The sequence below is a fragment of the Hyperoodon ampullatus genome, assembly GCF_949752795.1.
Source record: "Hyperoodon ampullatus genome assembly, chromosome: 17".
NCBI classification, from domain to species: Eukaryota; Metazoa; Chordata; class Mammalia; order Artiodactyla; family Ziphiidae; genus Hyperoodon; species Hyperoodon ampullatus.
The window spans coordinates 42,453,812-42,475,346 of record NC_136930.1 but is presented as its reverse complement, the minus strand read 5'-3'; the positions used below and the strand labels follow the sequence as shown (position 1 = coordinate 42,475,346).

Below are 21,535 nucleotides of genomic sequence, written 5' to 3'. Positions count from 1 at the left end.
AACTGAGCTAGGTTGGGGTTAGCTTGCAACTCTAACTAAGCCCAATTCACCTTTGGTTTCAAACGTCTCAAGGGTGAGACGTCCTGTGTTTGTTGCAGGCCTTTCCCTACAATGTTGCACTGTTCAACAGAAATATAATGCAAACCACAATTGGGAGCCACCTATGTAAATGAAAATTTGCTAGCAGTTACACTGATAAAAGGATTAAAAAAAACAGAGGAAAACAGTTGCAATAATATATTTAACTCAATATATCTAAAATATGGTCGTTGCAATATATAATCGATATAAAGATTATTAATGAGATATTTTATTTTCTTCTTAATTCTTCAAAATCTTCAGTATCTTTTATACTTACAGAATATCTCAATTTGGATTACCACATTTCAAAAGCAGAACAGTCACATGTAGTCAGTGGCTACTGTACTGAACAGTGCACCTCTAGCATGACTTTGTCTTTTAAGGAATGTGAAACTTTGAGAAACTCAATTTCTTCTTGCCAGCTCCCTTCCACACTTGATACACAGAAAAAAGCACTGTGGAGGACTGACTGTATGTTTGAGGCTCCTCCAGATTCCAATATGTCACTCTAGCCTACATGACTGATAAATGTCCCTTAATTTCTACTTCCCACAACAAAATCTCTCTGCTTATAGCCAGACGAAGCAAATAATTCCAGAGCTGAAAAGAGTACCCAGTGTCAAATGTAAAATAGATAGCTAGTGGGAAGCAGCCGCATAGCACAGGGAGAACAGCTCGGTGCTTTGTGACCACCTAGAGGGGTGGGATAGGGAGGGTGGGAGGGAGACGCAAGAGGGAGGAGATATGGGGATACATGTATACATATAGCTGATTCACTTCGTTATACAGCAGAAACTCACACATCATTGTAAAGCAATTATACTCCAATAAAAATGTAAAAAAAAAAAAAAAAAAGAGTACCCACTGTCCACTTACCTAGAAAGGGTATTTCTCTCTCTGAAATTTAATTCCTCTGGACCGTTTTGTGACATCAATTAATATTTTTTTTCTTAAATCAGTTTTGTTGAGATATAACTGACATCCCATAAAGTTTATCCTTTTGAGGTGTACAATTCAGTGTTTTATTTTGTATACTCTCATTTTACTCATTATATATCATTCATTGTACCTCACTACTATCTGACACTGGAACATTTTTATCACCCCCAAAAGAAATCCTATACCCATTAGCAGTCATTCTATTTTCCCCTCCTAGCTAACACTATTCTACTTTCTGTCTCTATGTATTTGTCTACTCTGGAAATTTCATACAGATGGAATCATATAATATGTGGCTCTTTGCGTTTGGCTTCTTTCACTTTGCATTTTTCCAACATCGATCCATATTATAGCATATACTTCATCCCTTTCTATGGCAGAATAATTTTCTATTTTATGGGCATAACACGTTATGCTTAACCATTCATAAGTTGATAAACCTTTGTGTAGTTTTGCCTTTTTGGCTATTATGAATAGTGCTGCTATGAACATTGGTGTGCATGCCTTTGTATGAATATATGTTTCAATTCTCTTGTGTACATATCTAGGAGTTAAATTCCTGCATCATATGGTAACTCTACGTTTAACCTTATGAGAAACTGCCAGTTTTCCACAGTAGATGCACCATTTTACATTCCCACTAGAAATGTATGAGGGTTCCAATTTCTCCACATCTGTTGCCTTTTATATTATAACCATGCTAGTGGGTGTCATTTTGACTTGTATTTCCCTAATGACTAATGGGGTTGAACACCTTTACATGCACTTATTAGCCATTTTTATATCTTCTTTGTATATATATTCAAATCCTTTGTACATTTTTTAACTGGTTGTCCAACAATTACTGAGTTGTAAGAGTTTTTTACCTATTCTGGATATAAATCTCTTATCAGGTAGGTGATTTGTAAATATTTTCTCCCATTCTGTGGATTGTCACTTTCTTGATAGAATCCTTTGCAGCACAAAAGTTTATAATATTGATACAGTTCATTTTATCTATTTTTTCTTTTGTCCCCCATGCCTTTGGTGTCATTTCTAAGAAACCATTATCTAATCGGAGGTCACAAAGATTTACTCCTATAAGTTTCAGAATTTTAGCTCTTAATTGTATGTCTCTGATCCATTTGACTTAATTTTTGTATATAATGTCAGGTAAGGGTCCAATTTCATGTGGATATCCAGATTTCTGAGTACCATTTGTTGAAAAACTAGTCTTTACCATTGAATTGTCTTGGCTCCTTTATTAAAAACCAATTGACAGTAAATGTGATGGTTTATTTCTGGACTCTCAATTCTATTATTGATCTGTATGTCTACCTTCATATCAGTACTCCACTAGCTTGATTATTGTTGTTTTGTCATAAATTTTGAAATCTGGAAGTGTGAATCCTCCAACTTTGTTCGTTTCCAAGATTGTTTTGGCTATTCTGGGTCCCTTGAAATTCCATATGAATAATTTTCCATATAGAAACTTTGCCAATTTCTACAAAGAAGCTAGCTGGAATTTTGATGTGGATTATGTTGAATCTGCAGATCATTTTGAGGAGTACTGACATCTAACAATACTAAGTCTTCTGATCTATGTAATTGGGATAAAATTCCCATGTATTTAGATCTTCTTTAATTTCTTTCAACAATGTTTTGTAGTTTTTAGAGTGTAAGTTGTATATTTATTTTGGTAAATTTATTTGTAAGTACTTAATTCTTTTTGATGCTATTATAAATGGAATTGATTTTTTAATTTCACTTTTAAAGAGTTCATTGCTTATTGTTATTGTGAACTGATATTTACACAGTCGTTCCTTGGTATCTGTGGGGGAATGGTTCCAGGACCCACCGGGAATACCAAAATCCATAGATACTCAAGTCCCTTAGAGTCAGCCCTCAATATCCATGGTTCCGTATCCCCGGATTCAACCAACCATGGGCTGTATAGTATTTACTATTGAAAAAAATCCACATATAAGTGGACCCATGCAGTTCAAACCTGTGTTGCTCAAGGGTTAACTATATATTGATTTTTTATCCTGCAACCTTGCTGAACTAGTTTATTGGCCCAAAAGTTTTCCAGAGGATACCTTAGGATTTTCTATATACAAGGTCATGTCATCTGCAAAAAGTCACAGTTTTATTTCTTCCTTACCATCTGGGTACCCTTTTATTTCATTTTCTTGCCCAACTGCCCTGGTTAGAACCTCTAATACAATGCTAAATAGAAGTGGTGAGAGCAGATATCTTATCTTGCTCCTGATCTTAAAGGGAAAGCACCCAGTCTCTAACTATGAACTATATTAGCTGTGGGTTTTTTATAGATGCCATTTATCACACTGAGGAAGTTAGAAAAAACAAGACAGAAAGAAGAAACACAAAAGGCAGATTAAAAGAAAGAGGAAGCAAAAACATATGGAAAGGGAGCAGGAGAATGAAATTACTAAATCACATAATCAGGGGGAGGGACTAAATGACAGAAATATGAATTAAAAAATAACTGAAGAGAATTCTAAAGAAATAGATTCTGAAATGCTCTGCCATTAGATAAGTATATGCTTTTGGAAAAACACATAAAAATTCTGTGTGCCTCGGTTTTGTCAATTAGAAAAAGAAAGTAAGGGCATTTATTCTGTAAACATAAAATAGCTATTATGTACTTTTTGTGTACATATTTATATGTATTTTGTGTGAGGCAGGATGTGAGGCACTGAAGATCTAAAGAGATAATGTACATTTTTAGACTTTATTTTTTGGCATTATATTTCTATATTCTATAAAATAAGTCAAACTATTAAAATAGTGAAATGGAATGAAATGAGATACAGGGAAAGAAGGTAGAAAGTAAAGAAAGAAAAAATATGAAAAGGGAAAAGGTAAAGAATGAAGAAAGATACAGAAAGGGAAGGAAAAATAAGGTCTGAAAAAATATAGAGAACTGAATAAGAAGAGAGACTGAGGGAAAAAAAGTTCAAGAAGGACAAAAGGGAGGAAAAAATGAAGGGGGCATAGGAGAGCCACATCTCCACAAATGACTGCTGAAGAGCCAGAAAGGGGAAAGGGTAGAGGAGGAGAGGAAGTATCTTAGTGGTTCACTTTATTGATGGTGATAGGGTCTTTTAATATGAAACATGTTTCTTTCACCAAAAGGAAAGAAGGAAACTCTTTGAGGACTACTTAGCTCTGAAGTGGAAAAGAAAAGATAAATATACCTAAAAGAATTCCCAAATGTTAGAAAATTAAATTGTTTTCACCCAGAAAGGATTCTGCTGTAATCCTTTCTCTAGATACTGAGGAAGTCAAAATATGAGTTGTGATCTTGGCTCTGTCATTACTTGACTAGAGACAATTATTCTTTTGACTTCTCAGTTTCCTAATCTATAAAATAAGGAAGTTGGATTAGATGATTCCTAAGGCCTACTTCAGTTTTGACATCCTTAAATTTTACATAAGTTAGCAAAATAAAAACTTATTTAAGGGATGAATACTATAAGCTACCAGAGAAAGTAATACAAGAAAGAAAGCAAGATATACAATTCAAAGGCAAAAAATGTCAACACAAATAACAGAAAAAGTTGAGAAAACAAAATACCTAGGTCCACTTAAAGTAAAAAGAGCTGTCACCCTCTAGGTGGTAAATGTATTACAAAAATCAGAATCTTTCTCAGCAGTAACATTTATTGGAGGACAGTAGAAATTTATTTCTGATAAGAGTGAGAGACTACAACATCTGAAAAACAGACCAGCAGGAAAAATAAGACACTTGTTCATCTGTATTTCTGTGACTTTTCTCACTTGGCATTATTTGCAACTGTACTTTTATGTCTGGCAGCAGTGCCAACTTCAGTACGAATGATATATTATTTTTATCATGTTGATTACATGTGTTCACCAGTTTAGTTGTCCATATATGCTTGGTGTGGTTTGCAAATAGTCAGTGACAAAATCCAGAGCATGGCATTTTCACAGAAAGTGTTTACTGTGAAATTTCTCCTTAGAAGTTTGCTTTTCTTTACAGCTTTGATCCATATGACACGCACAGTCCTACATTTCAAATAATGGCTTATAGTTAAGAAAATGCTTCATTTTGATACAATATGACTATATTAGGATATGGTAGTTCTAGAGAGGACCTAATTTTCTCATGTAATTAGAAATTTGGTCAAATCTAAAGTCTGCTAAAATTTTCCAAACTGCGCTTCTTCAGTTTTATGGTGACTTGGTACTTACATTCTGTTATTCATCAACACTTCACAGAAATACTTGATTTGTCTGAATGAATTTAAAAACCCACAACTGAAGAAAATCAGAAAAACCTGGTTTTAAATATCAAAAGATCCCGAATGAAAAGTATTTCTACAGGCCACACTGAGCAAGTTTTATTGATCAGTGTACTTCTTTGCAGTATGAAATTGTTGCAAGATTGAACATAAGAAAATAAACTTACTGGTAAATATCTTTCCTGAGGACAGATCTGCCAAGGGGATTGTCAGCCTGGGGAGCCATAGCAACAGAGCCAATCTTCAGAACCATGGTGTCTTCTTTTCCTGCCTGATTAACTGTAAAAGAAGTAGATTAATGAGGTATACAGTAGATCTGTATGCAACTTCATCTTTAAGGAAAAATTTTTGAATAATGGGATAGAGACAAATTAAGATAAGACCATAAATCAGGACAAGGAAAAATTTGTTTAAAATAGAAATATTTAATGCTTTTCTTAACTATTTCCTTTATATCCCAATAAGTAGTTCTCAGGATAGACAATTAAAATGGCAATGAAAAAGAAACTCCACTCAACATGAAAACATGTGATATTAATTATATGTAAGTAATATTGAAGCAGTATGTTTATCTAATTTCATGATCTGATAATACTACATCTTTCTCCCAAGTGATTTTCAGCCCTGGGGTTTCAACACTGCATTGTTGTTTACAAATATATTGAAGGATATCAGAAAGGCACTAACAAATTCTCAAAGTTACTTGAATTTACACAATTAGTAATAATTAAATAAAATGCGCGCACACACACACACACACATACAAACACACAATAGCACATTAGGCTGTAACATATCAGCTTAATGGCTGCAATGGTGAAGAAAATAATGGCTGCAATGATAAAGAAAGAAAAAACCCAGTAACTGATTAATACGTAAGGACACTTCAACTTTCTGTTCTAGGCACTTTTTAATTTTAATAATTTCTATAGTGGAATTACTTGAGAAATAGTAATTTCACACTTGTGTAAAAGTTCTACTTCCTAATAGAATCTAAACCTAAGTATTCTCAGAAAACAATAAAAGGTAAAAAGGTATATTAATTCTGATTCTTTTCTCTATACTGAATAAAAAAATTTTTATCACATGTTCTCATGATAAAAAGCTCAACAATTTTTCTAAAAGTCACTGGCTAATTTAATGTCTTTTTCTAAAAATTATTTGGAATGAAAAAGTGTTCTTGATGGCCCCATTAATTTATATTAAATTTTACTCCCTCTTCCCCCACAGATGAGTCTACTGTAGTAGCTGTTTAAAATTGTTAACAATATACAACTTTTTGGGTTGTGAAGAAAACATATACTAAAATTCATAATTTCTCTCAAAGAACAACCATCTGCCACAAACGGAACAGAAAAGGACTGGCTGCAAGACCTCAGGAATATCCTGAACAGAACATGCCTACAAAGGCATACAATCCATATTTCCCAAACTGTGGTGGCCAAAGAATGCAAAAGCTAAGAGATTATTTCCAGCTGCTTCAGCAGAACACTCAGTATGGTCTGACTTAGATTAGTCTAAAAAAGAAAGTCAGAATTAAGAAAATCAAGAAAAGTAAGAAGAAAGATATTCAGCGAGGAAAAGAAAGAACCAGAATAAGATGTACATAAAGGGAGAGGCAAAATGGCAGGGGAAGGGGAAGGACAGCAAAAGGGGAAGAAAGAGACAAGCTATCATAATAAATATTAGCATGTGGATGCTACAATAAAGATGGTATTTTTAAATGTCCATAGCAAAAAAGATCAAATAGAAAACTACTTCTCATGCAGTTGTACTATTTTCAAATGACTAGAGGTCTGGCTTGATTATAGGTCCTTATACTATGAACACTGTTTACATTTCATAGATCTTGCATTTTATGCCACGCTTATCAAATAGTTCCATGTGGGTAAAAACCTCTGATTAAGCAGAAGGCCTCAATTAAATCAATAAATAGTAAGCCTGGAGAATAGAGCATATCACAAAAGTGCAATTAGTGTACTTGCTAACTGTTCTTCTAGGCTACAGATACTACCGACCATATGAAAGTCTGAAATGTAATAGAAACACTGCAGTAAATGAGGTACATATGGAAGAAAAATGACGTACTTGGTGTTACATACAAAGCCAGATCCAAGAACAGAATTGTTTCTGTTAGAGCCAAAACTATTCTCACTATATTAAACTGACTATGAAGTTATAATAGTGATAAAAAGCACTTAATGCAGATCATCCACAAACTAAATTAAAACAATCAATTTTATTATAGAAAGTATTCAGCTTATCAAAATGTACCTTTGAGATATACAAAAAAATAATAAAAATAGATATTTATGCAAGAAAGTGCCTTGAGTCATTTCTTTAGTTACTTTATAGTTGGCAAAAAACAAGCTTCCCCCCTTTTTTTAAATTTTGGTATTTTTTTTTCTTTAATAAAAACATTTGAAGTTTGCAAATTTCATACCAATACAAGCAAACATTACCATTAACAGAAACAGTTGAAGATTAGGGGAAAGATGATGATTCCATATAGGTTAATACGTATTTCGTATAAACAGCTGAACTGTGGTAGGAGTGGTAGTAGCTGTAGGCAGTGGTTGAAGGTGTACGTGGGCAAGACTTCTGGGTCCTTGCTCTGGCAAGGATCAGACAAGAGATGTGGTCCACCTGGTCAGAGCTCGCAGCTAAGATTGCAGTCAAAGGCAAGACTCCTGAGCCAACATCATGGAAAACAGCACCACAGATCCTCTCTATTTCTGTCCATCCAGAACTGGAGGGAATAACTCTCCCTGACAAAGTCTATTCATGCTATCTATGAGAGGCCCTAATAATTAATTCTGCGCCTTCCAACCTAATATGAATGTTGGTAGGTAACACAACATCGTACTGGTGAATTACTCTTTATGAATTTATCTATGCCCACCTTGAACTATATATATATATATATATATATATATATTTTAAAAGAACTTCATTGGAATATAATTGTTTCACAATACCGTGTTAGTTTCTGTTGCACAACAAAGCGAATCAGCCATATGCATACACATGTCCCCATATCCCCTCCCTCTTGAGCCTCCCTCCCATCCTCCCTATCCCACCCCTCTAGGTCATCGCAAAGCACCGAGCTGATCTCCCTGTGCTTTGCTGCTGCTTCCCACCAGCCAACTATTTTACATTCGGTAGTGTATATATGCTGAAGCTACTCTCACTTGGCCCCAGCTTCCCCCTCCCACCTCGTGTCATCAAGTCCATTCTCTATATGTCTACCTCTTTATTCCTATCCTGCAACTAAGTTCATCACCACAACTTTTTTTTAGATTATATATATATATATATATATATATATATGTGGTAGCATACGGTATTTGTTTTTCTCTTTTGGACTTATTTCACTCTGACAGACTCTAGGTCTATCCATCTCACTACAAATAACTCAATTTCGTTTCTTTTTATGGCTAATATTCCATTGTATATATGTGCCACATCTTCTTTATCCATTCATCTGTCGATGGACATTTAGGTTGCTTCCATGTCCTAGCTATTGTAAATAGTGCTGCAATGAACATTGTGATACATGACTCTTTCTGAATTATGGTTTTCTCAGTGTATATGCCCAGCGGTGGGATTGCTGGGTCATATGGTAGTTCCATTTTTAGTTTTTTAAGGAACCTCCATACTGTTTTCCATAGTGGTTGTATCAATTTACATTCCCACCAACAGTGCAAGAGGGTTCCCTTTTCTCCAAACCCTCTCCAGCATTTGTTGTTTGTTGATTTTTTGATTATGGACATTCTGACCAGTGTGACCAACTACGCACTGTAGTTTTGATTTGTGTTTCTCTAATGATTAGTGATGTTGAGCATCCTTTCATGTGTTTGTTGGCAATCTGTATACCTTCTTTGGAAAAATATCTATTTAGAGCTTCTGCCCATTTTTGGATTGGGTGGTTTGTTTTATTGATATTGAGCAGCCGGAGCTGCTTGTATATTTTGGAGGTTAATCCTTTGTCAGTTGCTTCCTTTGCAAACATTTTCTCCCATTCTGAAGGTTGTCTTTTGGTCTTGTTTATGGTTTCCCTTGCTGTGCAAAAGCTTTTCAGTTTCATTAGGTGCCAATTGTTTATTTTTATTTCCATTTCTCTAGGAGGTGGGTCAAAAAAGGATCTTGCTGTGATTTATGTCATAGAGTGTTCTGCCTATGTTTTCCTCTAAGAGTTTTATAGTGTCTGCTCTTACATTTAGGTCTTTAATCCATTTTGAGTTTATTTTTGTGTTTGGTGTTATGGACTGTTCTAATTTCATCTTTTACATGTAGCTCTCCAGTTTTCCCAGCACCACTTATCGAAGAGGCTGTCTTTTCTCCGTTGTATGTTCTTACCTCCTTTGTCGTAAATTAGGTGCCAATATGTGCATGGGCTTATCTCTGGGCATTCTATCCTGTACCATTGATGTATATTTCTGTTTTTGTACCAGTACCATACTGTCTTGAGTACTGTAGCTTTGTGGTATACTTTGAAGTCAGGGAGCATGATTCCTCCAACTCCATTTTTCTTTCTCAAGATTGCTTTGGCGGACTTGAGGACATGGGGAGGGGGAAGGGTAAGCTAGGACAAAGTAAGAAAGTGGCATGGACATATATACACTACCAAATGTAAAATCGATAGCTAGTGGGAAGCAGCCACATAGCACAGGAAGATCAGCTTGGTGCTTTGTGACCACCTATAGGGGTGGGATAGGGAGGATGGGAGGGAGGGAGACGCAAGAGGGAAGAGATATGGGGATATATGTATATGTATAGCTGATTCACTTTGTTATAAAGCAGAAACTAAGACACGATTGTAAAGCAATTATACTCCAATAAAGATGTTAAAAAAAAAAAAGATTGCTTTGGCTATTCATGGTCTTTTCTGTTTCCATATGAATTGTAAGATTTTTTGTTCTAATTCTGTGAAGAATGCCACTGGTGGTTTGATAGGGATTGCACTGAATTTGTAGATTGCTTTGGGGAGTAGAGTCAGTTTCACAATGTTGATTTTCCAATCCAAGAACATGGTATATCTCTCCGTCTGTTTGTATCATTAATTTCTTTCATCAGTGTCTTACAGTCTTCTGCATACAAGTCTTTTGTCTCCTTAGGTAGGTTTATTCCTAGGTATTTTATTTTTTTTGTTGTAATTGTAAATGGGAGTGTTTCCTTAATTTCTCTTTCGGATTTTTTGTTGTTGGTCGTATAGGAATGCCAGAGATTTCTGTGCATTAATTTTGTATCCTGCAACCTTACCAAATGCATGGATTAGTTCTAGGAGTTTTCTGGTGGCATCTGTAGGATTTTCTATGTATAGTATCATGTCACTGGCAAACAGTGACAGTTTTACTTCCTCTTTTCTGATTTGGATTCCTTTTATTTCTTTTTCTTCTCTGATTGTCGTGGCTAGGACTTCCAAAACTATGTTGAATAATAGTGGTGAGAGTGGACATGCCTGTCTTCTTCCTGATCTTAGTGGAAATGCTTTCAGTTTTTCACCATTGAGTATGATGCTTGCTGTGGGTTTGTCACATATGGTCTTTATTATGCTGAGGTAGGTACCCTCTATGCCCATATTCTGGAGAGTTTTTATCACAAATCGGTGTTGAATTTTGTCAAAAGCTTTTTCTGCATCTATTGACATGATCGTATGGTTTTTATTCCTTAATCTGTTAATATAGTATATCACATTGAGTGATTTGCATATATTGAAGAATCCTTGCTTCCCTGGGATAAATCCCACTTGATCATGCTGTATGATTTTTTTTTTTTTTTTTTTTTTTGCGGTACGCGGGCCTCTCACTGCTGTGGCCTCTCCCATTGTGGAGCACAGGCTCTGGACGCGCAGGCTCAGTGGCCATAGCTTATGGGCCCAGATGCTCCGCAGCATGTGGGATCTTCCTGGACCGGGGCACGAATCTGTGTCCCCTGCATCAGCAGGCGGACTTTCAACCACTGCACCACCAGGGAAACCCTGTATGATCCTTTTAATGTGCTGTTGGACTGTTTGCTAGTATTTTTTGAGGATTTTTGCATCTACGTTCATCAGTGATATTGGTCTACAATTTTCTTTTTTCTATGATATCTTTTTCTAGTTTTGGTATCAGGGTAATGGTGGCTTCGTAGAATGAATTTGGGAGTGTTTCTCCCTCTGCAACTTTTTGGAAGAGTTTGAGAAGGATCAGTGTTAGCTCTTCTCTAAACGTTTGATAGAATTCGCCTGTGAAGCCATATGGTCCTGGACTTTTGTTTGTTGGAAGATTTTTAGTTATGGTTTCAATTTCATTACTTGTGATTAGTCTGTTTATATTTTCTAATTCTTCCTGGTTCAGTCTTGGAAAATTGTACCTTTCCAAGAATTTGTCCATTTCTTTGTGGTTGTCCATTTTATTGGCATATACTTGTTTGTAGTAGTCTCTTACAATCCTTTGTATTTCTGCAGTGTCAGTTGTGATTTTTCCTTTTTCATTTCTAATTTTATTGATTTGTGTCCTCTTCCTTTTTTTCTTGATGAGTTTGGCTAATGGTTTATCAATTATGTTTATCTTCTCAAAGAACCAGCTTTTAGTTTTATTGATCTTTGCTACTGTTTTCTTCGTTTCTATTTCATTTATTTCTGCTCTGATCTTTATGATTTCTTTCCTTCTACTGACTTTGGGTTTTCTTTGTTCTTCTTTCTCTAGTTGTTATAAATGTAGTGTAGATTGTTTGAGATTTTTCTTGTTTCTTGGGGTGAGACTGAATTGCTATAAACTTCCCTCTTAGAACTGCTTTTGCTGCATCCCATAGGTTTTGGGTGGTCACGTTTTCATTGTCATTTGTTTCTATGTATTTTTAAATTTCTTCTTTGATTTCTTCAGTGATCTCTTGCTTATTTAGTAGTGCACTGTTTAGCTTCCAGGTATTTGTGTCTTTTACAGTTTTTTTTCTGTAACTGATTTCCAATCTCATAGCATTGTGGTCAGAAAAGACGTTTGATATGATTTCAATTCTCTTAAATTTTCTGAGGCTTGATTTGTGACCCAAGATATGATCTATCCAGGAGAGTGTTCCATGTGCACTTGAGAAGAAAGTGTATTCTGCCACTTTTGGGTGGAATGTTCTATAATTATCAATTAGATCTGGTCTCGAGTCATTTAAAGCTTGTGTTTCCTTATTTATTTTCTGTTTGGATGATCTGTCAATTGGCGTAAGTGGGGTGTATAAGTCCCCTACTATTATTGTGTTACTGTCGATTTCTCCTTTCATGGTTGTTGGCATTTGCCTTATGCACTGAGGTGCTACTATGTTGGGTGCATAAACATTTATAATTGTTATATCTTCTTCTTGGATTGATCCTTTGGTCATTATGTAGTGTCCCTCCTTACCTCTTGTAACAGTCTTTAAAGTCAATTTTATCTGATACGTGTATTGCTACTCCAGCTTTCTTCTGATTTCCATTTGCATGGAATATCTTTTTCCATCCCTTTACTTTCAATGTATCCCTAGGTCTGAAGTGAGTCTCTTGTAGACAGCATACATATGGATCTTGTTTTTGTATCCATTCAGCCAGTCTGTGTCTTTTGGTTGAGGCATTTAATCCATTTATACTCAAGGTTATTATCTATATGTATGTTTCTGTTTCCATTTTCTTAATTGCTTTAGGTTTGTTTTGTGGGTATTTTTCTTCTCTTGTGTTTCCTGCTTAGAGAAGTTTCTTTAGCATTTGTTGTAAAGCTGGTTTGGTAGTGCCAAATTCTCTTAGCTTTTGCTTGTCTGAAAAGCTTTTGACTTTTCCATCGAATCTGAATGATCCTTGCTGGGTAGAGTAATCTTGGTTGTAGGTTTTTCTCTTTCATCACTTTAAATATATCCTGCCACTCCCTTCTGGCCTGCAGAGTTTCCACTGAAAAACCAGCTGAAAACCTTATGTGGATTCCTTTGTATGTTATTTTTTGGTTTTCCCTTGATGCTTTTAATATTTCTTCTTTGAATTTAATTTTTGTTAGCTTGATTAATATGTGTCTTTCTTTGTTTTTCCTCGGGTTTATCCTGTATGGGACTTGCTGTGCTTCCTGGATTTGGGTGACTACTTCCTTTCCCATGTTAGAGAAGTTTTCCACTATAATCTCTTCAAATATTTTCTCAGACCCTTTCTTTTTCTCTTCTTTTTCTGGGACCCCTAGAATTCGAACATTGGTGTGTTTAGTGTTGTCCCAGAGGTCTCTGAGATAGTCTTCAATTCTTTTCATTCTTTTTTCTTTATTGTGCTCCTTGGCAGTTATTTCCACCATTTTGGCTTCCAGCTCATTTATTCGTTCTTCTGCCTCAGTTATTTTGTTATTGATTCCTTCTAGTGTATTTTTCATTTCAGTTATTGTGTTGTTCATCTCTCTGTTTGTTCTTTAGTTCTTCTAGATCTTTGTTAAACATTTCTTGTATTCTTTCAATCTATACTTCCATTCTACTTCCGAGATTCTGTATCATCTTTCTCATTACTCTGAATTCTTTTCCAGGTAGATTGCCTATTTCCTCTTCATTTATTTGGTCTTGTAGGTTTTTACCTTGCTCCTTTATCTGTGACATATTTTTTGCTGTCTCTCTCTCTTTTTTTTTTTTTTTTTAATGAGTGGGATTGTGTTTCTGTTTTACTGGTTGTTTGGCATGAGGCTTCCAGCACTGGAGTTTGTAGGCTATTGGGTAGAGCTGGGTCTTGGTGCTGAGATGAGCACCTCTGTGAGACCTCACTCTGACGAATATTCCCTGGGGTCTGAGGTTCCCTGTTAGCCCAGTGGTTTGGACCTGGAGCTCCCACCACAGGAGCTTCTGCCTGACCCTGGGCTCACGAACCAAGATCCTGCAAGCCACATGGGGTGGCAAAAAAAAAAAAAAAAAAGAGAGAACAGTAACAAGATAAAAAATAAATTTAGACTAGGAAACTAACAGATATGTTAGAAAGTATATAAAAACATAAATATAGATGAATCAACAACCGGAAGGTACATCAGTACCACAATAGGAAGAAAGAGGAGGAGGGGGGAAAAGCAGTGTGTGTGTGGGGAAGGCCTTGGCTGTGGAATGTGGGGCCTAAGCCAGGATGAGGTTTGGGCAGTGGGTGGGGCCAATGCTGAGGACCACAGGGCTGGAAAAGGCCATGGGGTCCGTGGGGGGTGGGGTTTAGGCTCAAGAAACAGAAGGAGCCCAGGCATGCCCTCCACCCCTTGTCTCAGAGGGGAGCGGACCTCACCTGGGAGCCCAGCAGGCTTCCTGAGCTCCAGTGGGCAGGGCAAACATGCTCCTCTCCTCTCCTGCTCCTCTGGTCTGGGGTCTGGGAGGGCCCCTCCCGCCTGCCTCTCCTGATCTCCCCGGCCCCCCTCCAATGCCCCCAAGGGCCCACGCAGCCTGGAGGGGGCTTGGAGGGCAGGGTATCGGCCTGGGAGCTCAACAGGCTCCCCGTGCCTGAATGGGTGGGGCAATTGCCCTCTGCTCCTCTCCCGCTCCTTCCCAAGGGCCCCTCCCACCTGCCTCTCCTGTTCTCCCCTCTGCCTCCTTCCTATGCCCCCAAGTACCCATGTGACCTGGAGGGGGCTTTGGAGGGCAGGGGATCTGCCTGGGAGCTCAGCAGGCTCCCCTGGCCTGAGTGGGCAGGGCAAACACCCTCTGCTCCTCCCACAGGGCCCCTCCCACCTGCCTCTCCTGATCTCCCCAGCCTCCCTCCTATGACCCAAGGACCCACATGGCCTGGATGGGGCTTTGGAGTGGGGGGAACCGGCTTGTGTGCTCAGCAGGCTCCCCGGCCCAAGTGGGCCAGGCGATCGCCCTCCACTCCTCTCCCGCTCTTCCTGGAGAGTCCCTCCTACCTGCCTCTTATGATCTCCCCAGCCTCAGGGGTGCCGATCCTTTCTGGCCTCCACTTCTCCTCCCCTCTCAGTCCCCCTATGTGCTACCGGTTCAATCTGGGGTTCCTCCCATCTCCTTGGGCACCAGAGTCTCCCACCGGCGGCCGGCAGGCACCCTAGTTGTGGGGAGACACTAACTCCACATCTTCCCATACAGCCATCTTGACTCCACCTCAAAGCTTCTCTTTTTTGGTTTATTTCACCTGCATTTACTAGGACCAAATGAGGAAATGTTCCCTCTAGAAGCATTTTCAACACGAAAATGAATGCCTTCCTTCTTTGCTTTAACTGTATTTTTAAAAATTAATCCTCATGAGGAACTACTCACTCTAGAAGACTCATTAGATCCAAAAACCAGTCCTCTGTTATGAAATAAGTAGCTCTAGCTGTAAGCCAAACACCTGTAGATTCAGAATCTTGATAATAATTGCACATAAAGAAAGCAATATTCAAGTCGAAAACCAGACTTTCAATATCACTTCTTTAAATATTAGAATGTTAAATATATTTTTCTTATTGTTAAATGAATTTTAAGATGAACTATTATAAACTTTTACATTTACTGTAAAATGAAACGTGAGTCTGAAAGATTTTATCTTTTCTTGAGGTGAGAGTATGTATTGAAAATGAAAAGGCTATGAACTCGGAAATTATGAGCTTTATAAGTAACCAAAAGCTTCAATAAAGAGCAGAATTTTCATGTAATTGTCAGACAAAGTCAGACTGTTGTTCATAACTAAGTTTCCTTAAATTCAACATAAAATAAAAGCATTTTAGAGATTTCAACTTTTCCTTTAAGATTCTCAATATCAACTCTATATAATAAAACATCTAAAGTCTCAAGTTTTATAAAGCCACAACTATACTGACAACCCTACACAAAGCCATCAACAAAAGGTTTTATTAGTTATTGCCATACTTGCAGTTGAAGACAAAAAGAAGGTTCAATAAATGTGTAACCTAATGATTATGTATATTAATGGGAAATGTAGTTGCATCTAGTTTACCAATCATCTCTGACTGACAGGCACAAATTGCTTGGAGATAGTTTTATAAAATAGTTCCTGCTGAGAAGTATGATATAGCAGCATTTCAGTATGCTATCACACTCAGTAAGACATAATTTACATTTGGTTTAATTAATCTGATAAAAATATTATGACCATTTGAATTAAGAGTAGCAATGCCGAAAGGTAACGTGTCAAAAAAAAATCTAACATAATACAATATGTCAAAACCTCTGAATTTTTGGCATGCATTTTTATATACTTTTTTGTGGATAGGTACATAGTTTGGCAATTCATAACATCTCAGGTAGATACAGATATGAGAACAGGTATAAGATATGTACATGTAGATATAAATATAGATATACACATAGACACACAGACACACACACAGGGCAAAAACACCCCAAAAATGAAAAAACATATGCAATACAATGTAGGTCAAACAAAAGACTTAACACAAAGAGCTCTTAATAAATGATGAAGATGAGCAACTCCTTAGAAAAAAAGTGTGCTTTTCATTAATGAGACTGAGAAAAGACTAAAAAGTTTCATAAACCTCTGTTAGAATGACAGTGTGGAAACAGTATACACTGGTACAGCCATTTAGGGGGGCATTTTGACATTCCTTAATATGTTGAAGATATTTATACCCTTTGATCTAGCAATCCTTTTGCTAGGAATTTATTCTATATATATATATACTCACCCAAGTCATGAAAAATGCCACTAAAAAGGTGTTTATTACAAAAAGTATTCACACAAGCAAAGGATTTAAATTAACCAAAAGTTCACAGAGAAATGTGGCAGAACATATTTTCCAAAGATGGCTATAACAAGATCCCACCCGCAGCCTCACCCCATACTCTTATTCAAGGTTACCTGCTTAGCAGGTGCTTAGGGATCAGAATTTTGAACTTGTACCTTAAAAATCCCACCATAAGCACCACCAAAAAAAGAAAAAAGCAGCTTTAAAAATAAAATAGCAAGAGTTTAGAAATTTTCTTGCAATTACAATCAATTGGAGATTTTCCTAGTTATAGCAGCCAAATGGGAAATTTAAACCAACATCAACAAAACTGTGTGATATATAGTATTAGTCATGAAACATAACTAATTGGTCACAAAACAGTAAGCCAACAAATGACAAACAAAACAAATGCACACACAAAGGAAATAAAGCTGTTCCTTTCCCACCCTTTTCCAAATAGCCAGATTTGTATTCCTTCAGACATCTACACAAATCAATGAAACACAGAACCTGTTTCAATAAACCACCACTGAGTATGACAGAAAAATGAAGCTAGAGTTAACCAGTGAAACTGCTGACCTGTGTCTCATTGTGAAAGTGCTCAGCACACAGGTACTACCACCCCTACTAAGAGGGAGCTCCCATTGCTCTTCCTGTTGACTCAACTATGCCTGCACATTAGTATTGTTCAGAAAATACCATAAATCCTGTCCTAGTCAAAAGGGCTTCCAAGCAGATTGATGGTTACTCAAAAACACAGATTCCTAAACAAAGAACTACATATAAGCCAGCAATTTCACTCCTAGGTATATACCCAAAAGAATTAAAAATGGGCTCAAACAGATGCTTGTATATAGTAGCATTACTCACAATAGCCAACCCAACAGTGGAAACAACCTAAGTATCTGATAGATGACTGGATAAACAAAATGGGGTGTATCTACACAATAGATATTATTTGGGCATAAAAAGAAATGAAATTGTGATACATGCTACAACACGAATGGACCCGGAAAACATTATGTTAAGTGAAATAAGCCAGACACAAAAGGACAAATATTCTGTGATTCAACTTTTATGAAATATCTAGAAGAGGAAAATTCAGAGAGACAGAAAGTAAATTAGAGATTACCAAGGGGGAGTTACTGCTTAATATATAAGGTATAGAGTTACTGTTTGGGGTGATGAAAACATTTTGGAAATAGACAGTGGTGAAGGCTGCACAAGACTGTCAATATAATTTATGCCATTAATGCAGTGTGTAGTGTGTTTGCTAATTTTTTAAAGCAATTTTTAGTTATCTTAGGTATATAGAACACAACATTTGAGTTTAACAAAACAACTGAAAGTATAAGCTTTACTAGCAAAAGACCTCAAGAAAAAAAATCTCATATTTCTTACTCTAGTAATTAGTAGAGTCAGAAACATACCCAATATTTTGATATAATTCCTAAAGATTTAGTTGTAAAGTGACTATAACATGTTTACTCTTTTTAAAATACACCAAACTGCAACCTACAACCAGCTACCATATTACAAAAAGAAAAACTAAGTCCTTAGATGAAGGTTATTGAAAATCAGAGCAAAAAAAAATTCTGAAGACATACCTTCAATACTTGGCTGCATTTCTTCTATTTTTGGAACAAAAATTCTGATTACACTCGTGTTGATATAAATCAAAGGTAAATTGCGTGAAGTCAGCGTATGGGTCCTCATGGGCTGACCAGGAGATTTTCTTTTCTCTTTTTGGGTCCTTGGTAGTTTTGCTTGAAATATACTTGCAATGGCATTAAGTAAAGGAAAACAAAGAACAATATCAAAGGCTTGTGCTGAAAGAAGTATTTCATGAAGAAAATGAGGGGAACCATCTGTTAAACCTTCAGGTAACTTATGAAAACTTCTTCGCTCATTTCTTGATGTTAACTTGTGGCGAACATTTTTTGTTACAGCTTTTGTATAGGTCAAAGAGAGAAATCCATGCTGCTGATGAGAGCCATCTAGAAGTTTTGCAGTTGTCTGTTCCAGAAAAAGGAAATCACAATACATGTTTTATTAAAAAAAGGGAAAAACAAAACAAAACTATTTGAAAGCAGAAAACAATCTCAGTTGATACTTTAATCTTTTATCACGTCCACACTTTATTTTTTCATGACTGGTCAGCTGTTTATTACAAATAAAAAAATAAAAGCATACTTCCTAATGAGTACATTACTGATCAATTCCATAGACAGGGCAAAAGCCTGTAAGACAGAATGGCTGAACTTGAAGTTAGGAATCCTGGGTTGTAGTTCTAGATCTTGAGTGAGGTAATTAACCTCTTTGTGCCTGTTTCTATAATTTCTACTTTTTCTGTAACATTCAGAATTTAGAACAGATCATATCTAGATTTATCTTTTCATTCTTGATAATTTTTCATTAAGATTAGCAATATGCCATCATAATTTGGGTCAGAGAGGGGTTTTCTATGCATGCGAAATTGAAATACCATGTTATGTATTTCCATTTGTGAAATGGAACCAATAGTTTTCCTGAACCAATTAATGTACATAAAATTCTATTTTGCATATTACTCAAAATAAAATTAGAGTTAAGTCGTTATATTCCACATTCCCAACCCCTCTTCCCAAAGCCTGATGAAGATTTTTAGTTATTAGAGTCCAAAGAGTGATGTTAAGAGAGGAAGTGAACCGAGGAAGAAGAACAAGAAGGAAATACATTCACATAAAAAAAAAGTTAGAAGTAGCAAAGCAGCAATGTGTTTGAGCCTGTTATCCCATCACTAGTAAACCTCTTCTACTTCCATTTTCTTCCTCTCATTTTGTTGCCTATCACCTAATGAAAAGAAAATAGTAGGAAATTCAGTATTCACTGTTACTTTTGTTTTTAATCTGGACTTTATAATGAAGAAAGGTGAGATAAAATTTACCTATGCATATGTTTTTTTCTCAAAGTTAATTTTCTCCCCATTAAAAAAAACTTGGGGGCTTCCCTGGTGGCGCAGTGGTTGAGAGTCCGCCTGCCGATGCAGGGGACACGGGTTCGTGCCCCGGTCCGGGAGGATCCCGCGTGCCGCGGAGCGGCTGGGCCCGTGAGCCATGGCCGCTGAGCCTGCGCGTCCGGAGCCTGTGCTCCGCAGCGGGAGAGGCCACAGCAGTGAGAGGCCCGCGTACCGCAAAAAAAAAAAAAAAAACTTGGAAAGTAGGCATTACATGAATATGCAATATAATCACTTTTCATATAATTGTCCTGCCCTCAAAGCATTTTTTACTATTTCCAACTTTCTCACTGCCTCTTATCTAACTTCCCTTTCTTTTTGCTTTCTACACTCAAAACCAAAGGAAATACAGTAAAAGAAGAAAAAGTGATCCCAGTCTTATGGCTATGATGCTAGATTGCAGGCAACAGTGGATGGAGAAGGGTGCTGTGGTATGGCCCCAATGGGAAGAGGCCACGGCAACAGTGTCTCTAGGTGTCTCAACCAGGAATTAGGGTGGGGAGGGGTAGAATCAACCACTAATCTAAATAACCCACCTCAAATCTTAATTAATGGCAACATTTGAATCCTGGAAATAGTATAAAAGGTGTTTCAATGTATAAATGTTTTGATTTGGGAAAGATATTTTTAAACATGTTGAATGTAGGTACTCTTGAAAGGTCAACACCCATGAGAGAAAGTGTGTTGAACTGCTATATCCCTAACTCCCCTAATAAAAGGTGGGAAAAATTAAAGAATGAATGAATACTAACTGGAGTTGAGATAATATAAATATTACTTTTTATGTAGTAATAATCAATATTTTATACTATTTAAAGTGAAAAGTTAGAAAGCAATGATGATTACTGAAATGTTATGAAAATTTAAAAATTTAGAAAAATTGATAAAAGTTTAAAGGGCATTAACATCGTGTCCTAAATGGAAGGGAAATCCAAAAGGGAGGGGATATATGTATATGTATGGCTGATTCATTTTGCTGTGCAGTAGAAGCTAACACTGTAAAGCAACTATACTCCAATAAAAATTAATTTTAAAAAACTCAAAAAAAGGGGCATTAACAATAATTTTAGTTTTCTTTCATGAATACATGTTAAAATTAAGAAAGTTCCTCATGGACACTAATGAACATTTAAAGAGAAGAAAATAAAACTAAACAGAGCTTCCACTGACATAAAAAATTTTCCAGACTAGACTAGAAAAAATTCAAAATCAGAAACTAGTATTTGCTATGCAAATACAATGTTAAACACTAAATCTAAGAACACAATTATTTTAAATATTTGGCTAATTTTTACACTCTTTTTAAAGATATATGTCTTAAATTCCTTTTGAGCTACAGAAAAGGGGAAAGAAAGAAATACTAGTTTACACATGCTAAGAAAATGTCTAATAATGTTTGCACTGATTTAATAGTTTCTTAAGAAAACTGCTATTACCATTGTGATAATCTGCTCTTAACATTTAAAAATTACATGCATTTTTATTGACTTTAAAAATGTCACTTAAAAGAACTTGCTTAATAACATATTCAGATATTTTGTACCACTAGGGAAAAAAAAGGTTCTAAACTTCTAAAACCCACTGGTATACAGTCTACCGTTCATCTTCCG

At 36.4% G+C, this 21,535-nt stretch overlaps 1 protein-coding gene across 5 annotated transcripts in view; it reads right to left on the bottom strand.

Annotated features, from left to right (window-relative positions):
- The window catches only part of VPS13B (vacuolar protein sorting 13 homolog B), a gene marked incomplete at both ends in the record, with an annotated part of 778,321 nt that overhangs the window by 362,412 nt on the left and 394,374 nt on the right, over window positions 1–21,535 (bottom strand). For all 5 annotated transcript variants that reach the window (XM_079722541.1, XM_079722545.1, XM_079722542.1 and 2 more), the window contains 2 exons: window positions 5,456–5,567; window positions 18,538–18,946. In XM_079722541.1, coding sequence (XP_079578667.1) covers window positions 5,456–5,567; window positions 18,538–18,946 — 521 coding nt within the window. The remainder of the gene's footprint in view (window positions 1–5,455; window positions 5,568–18,537; window positions 18,947–21,535) is intronic.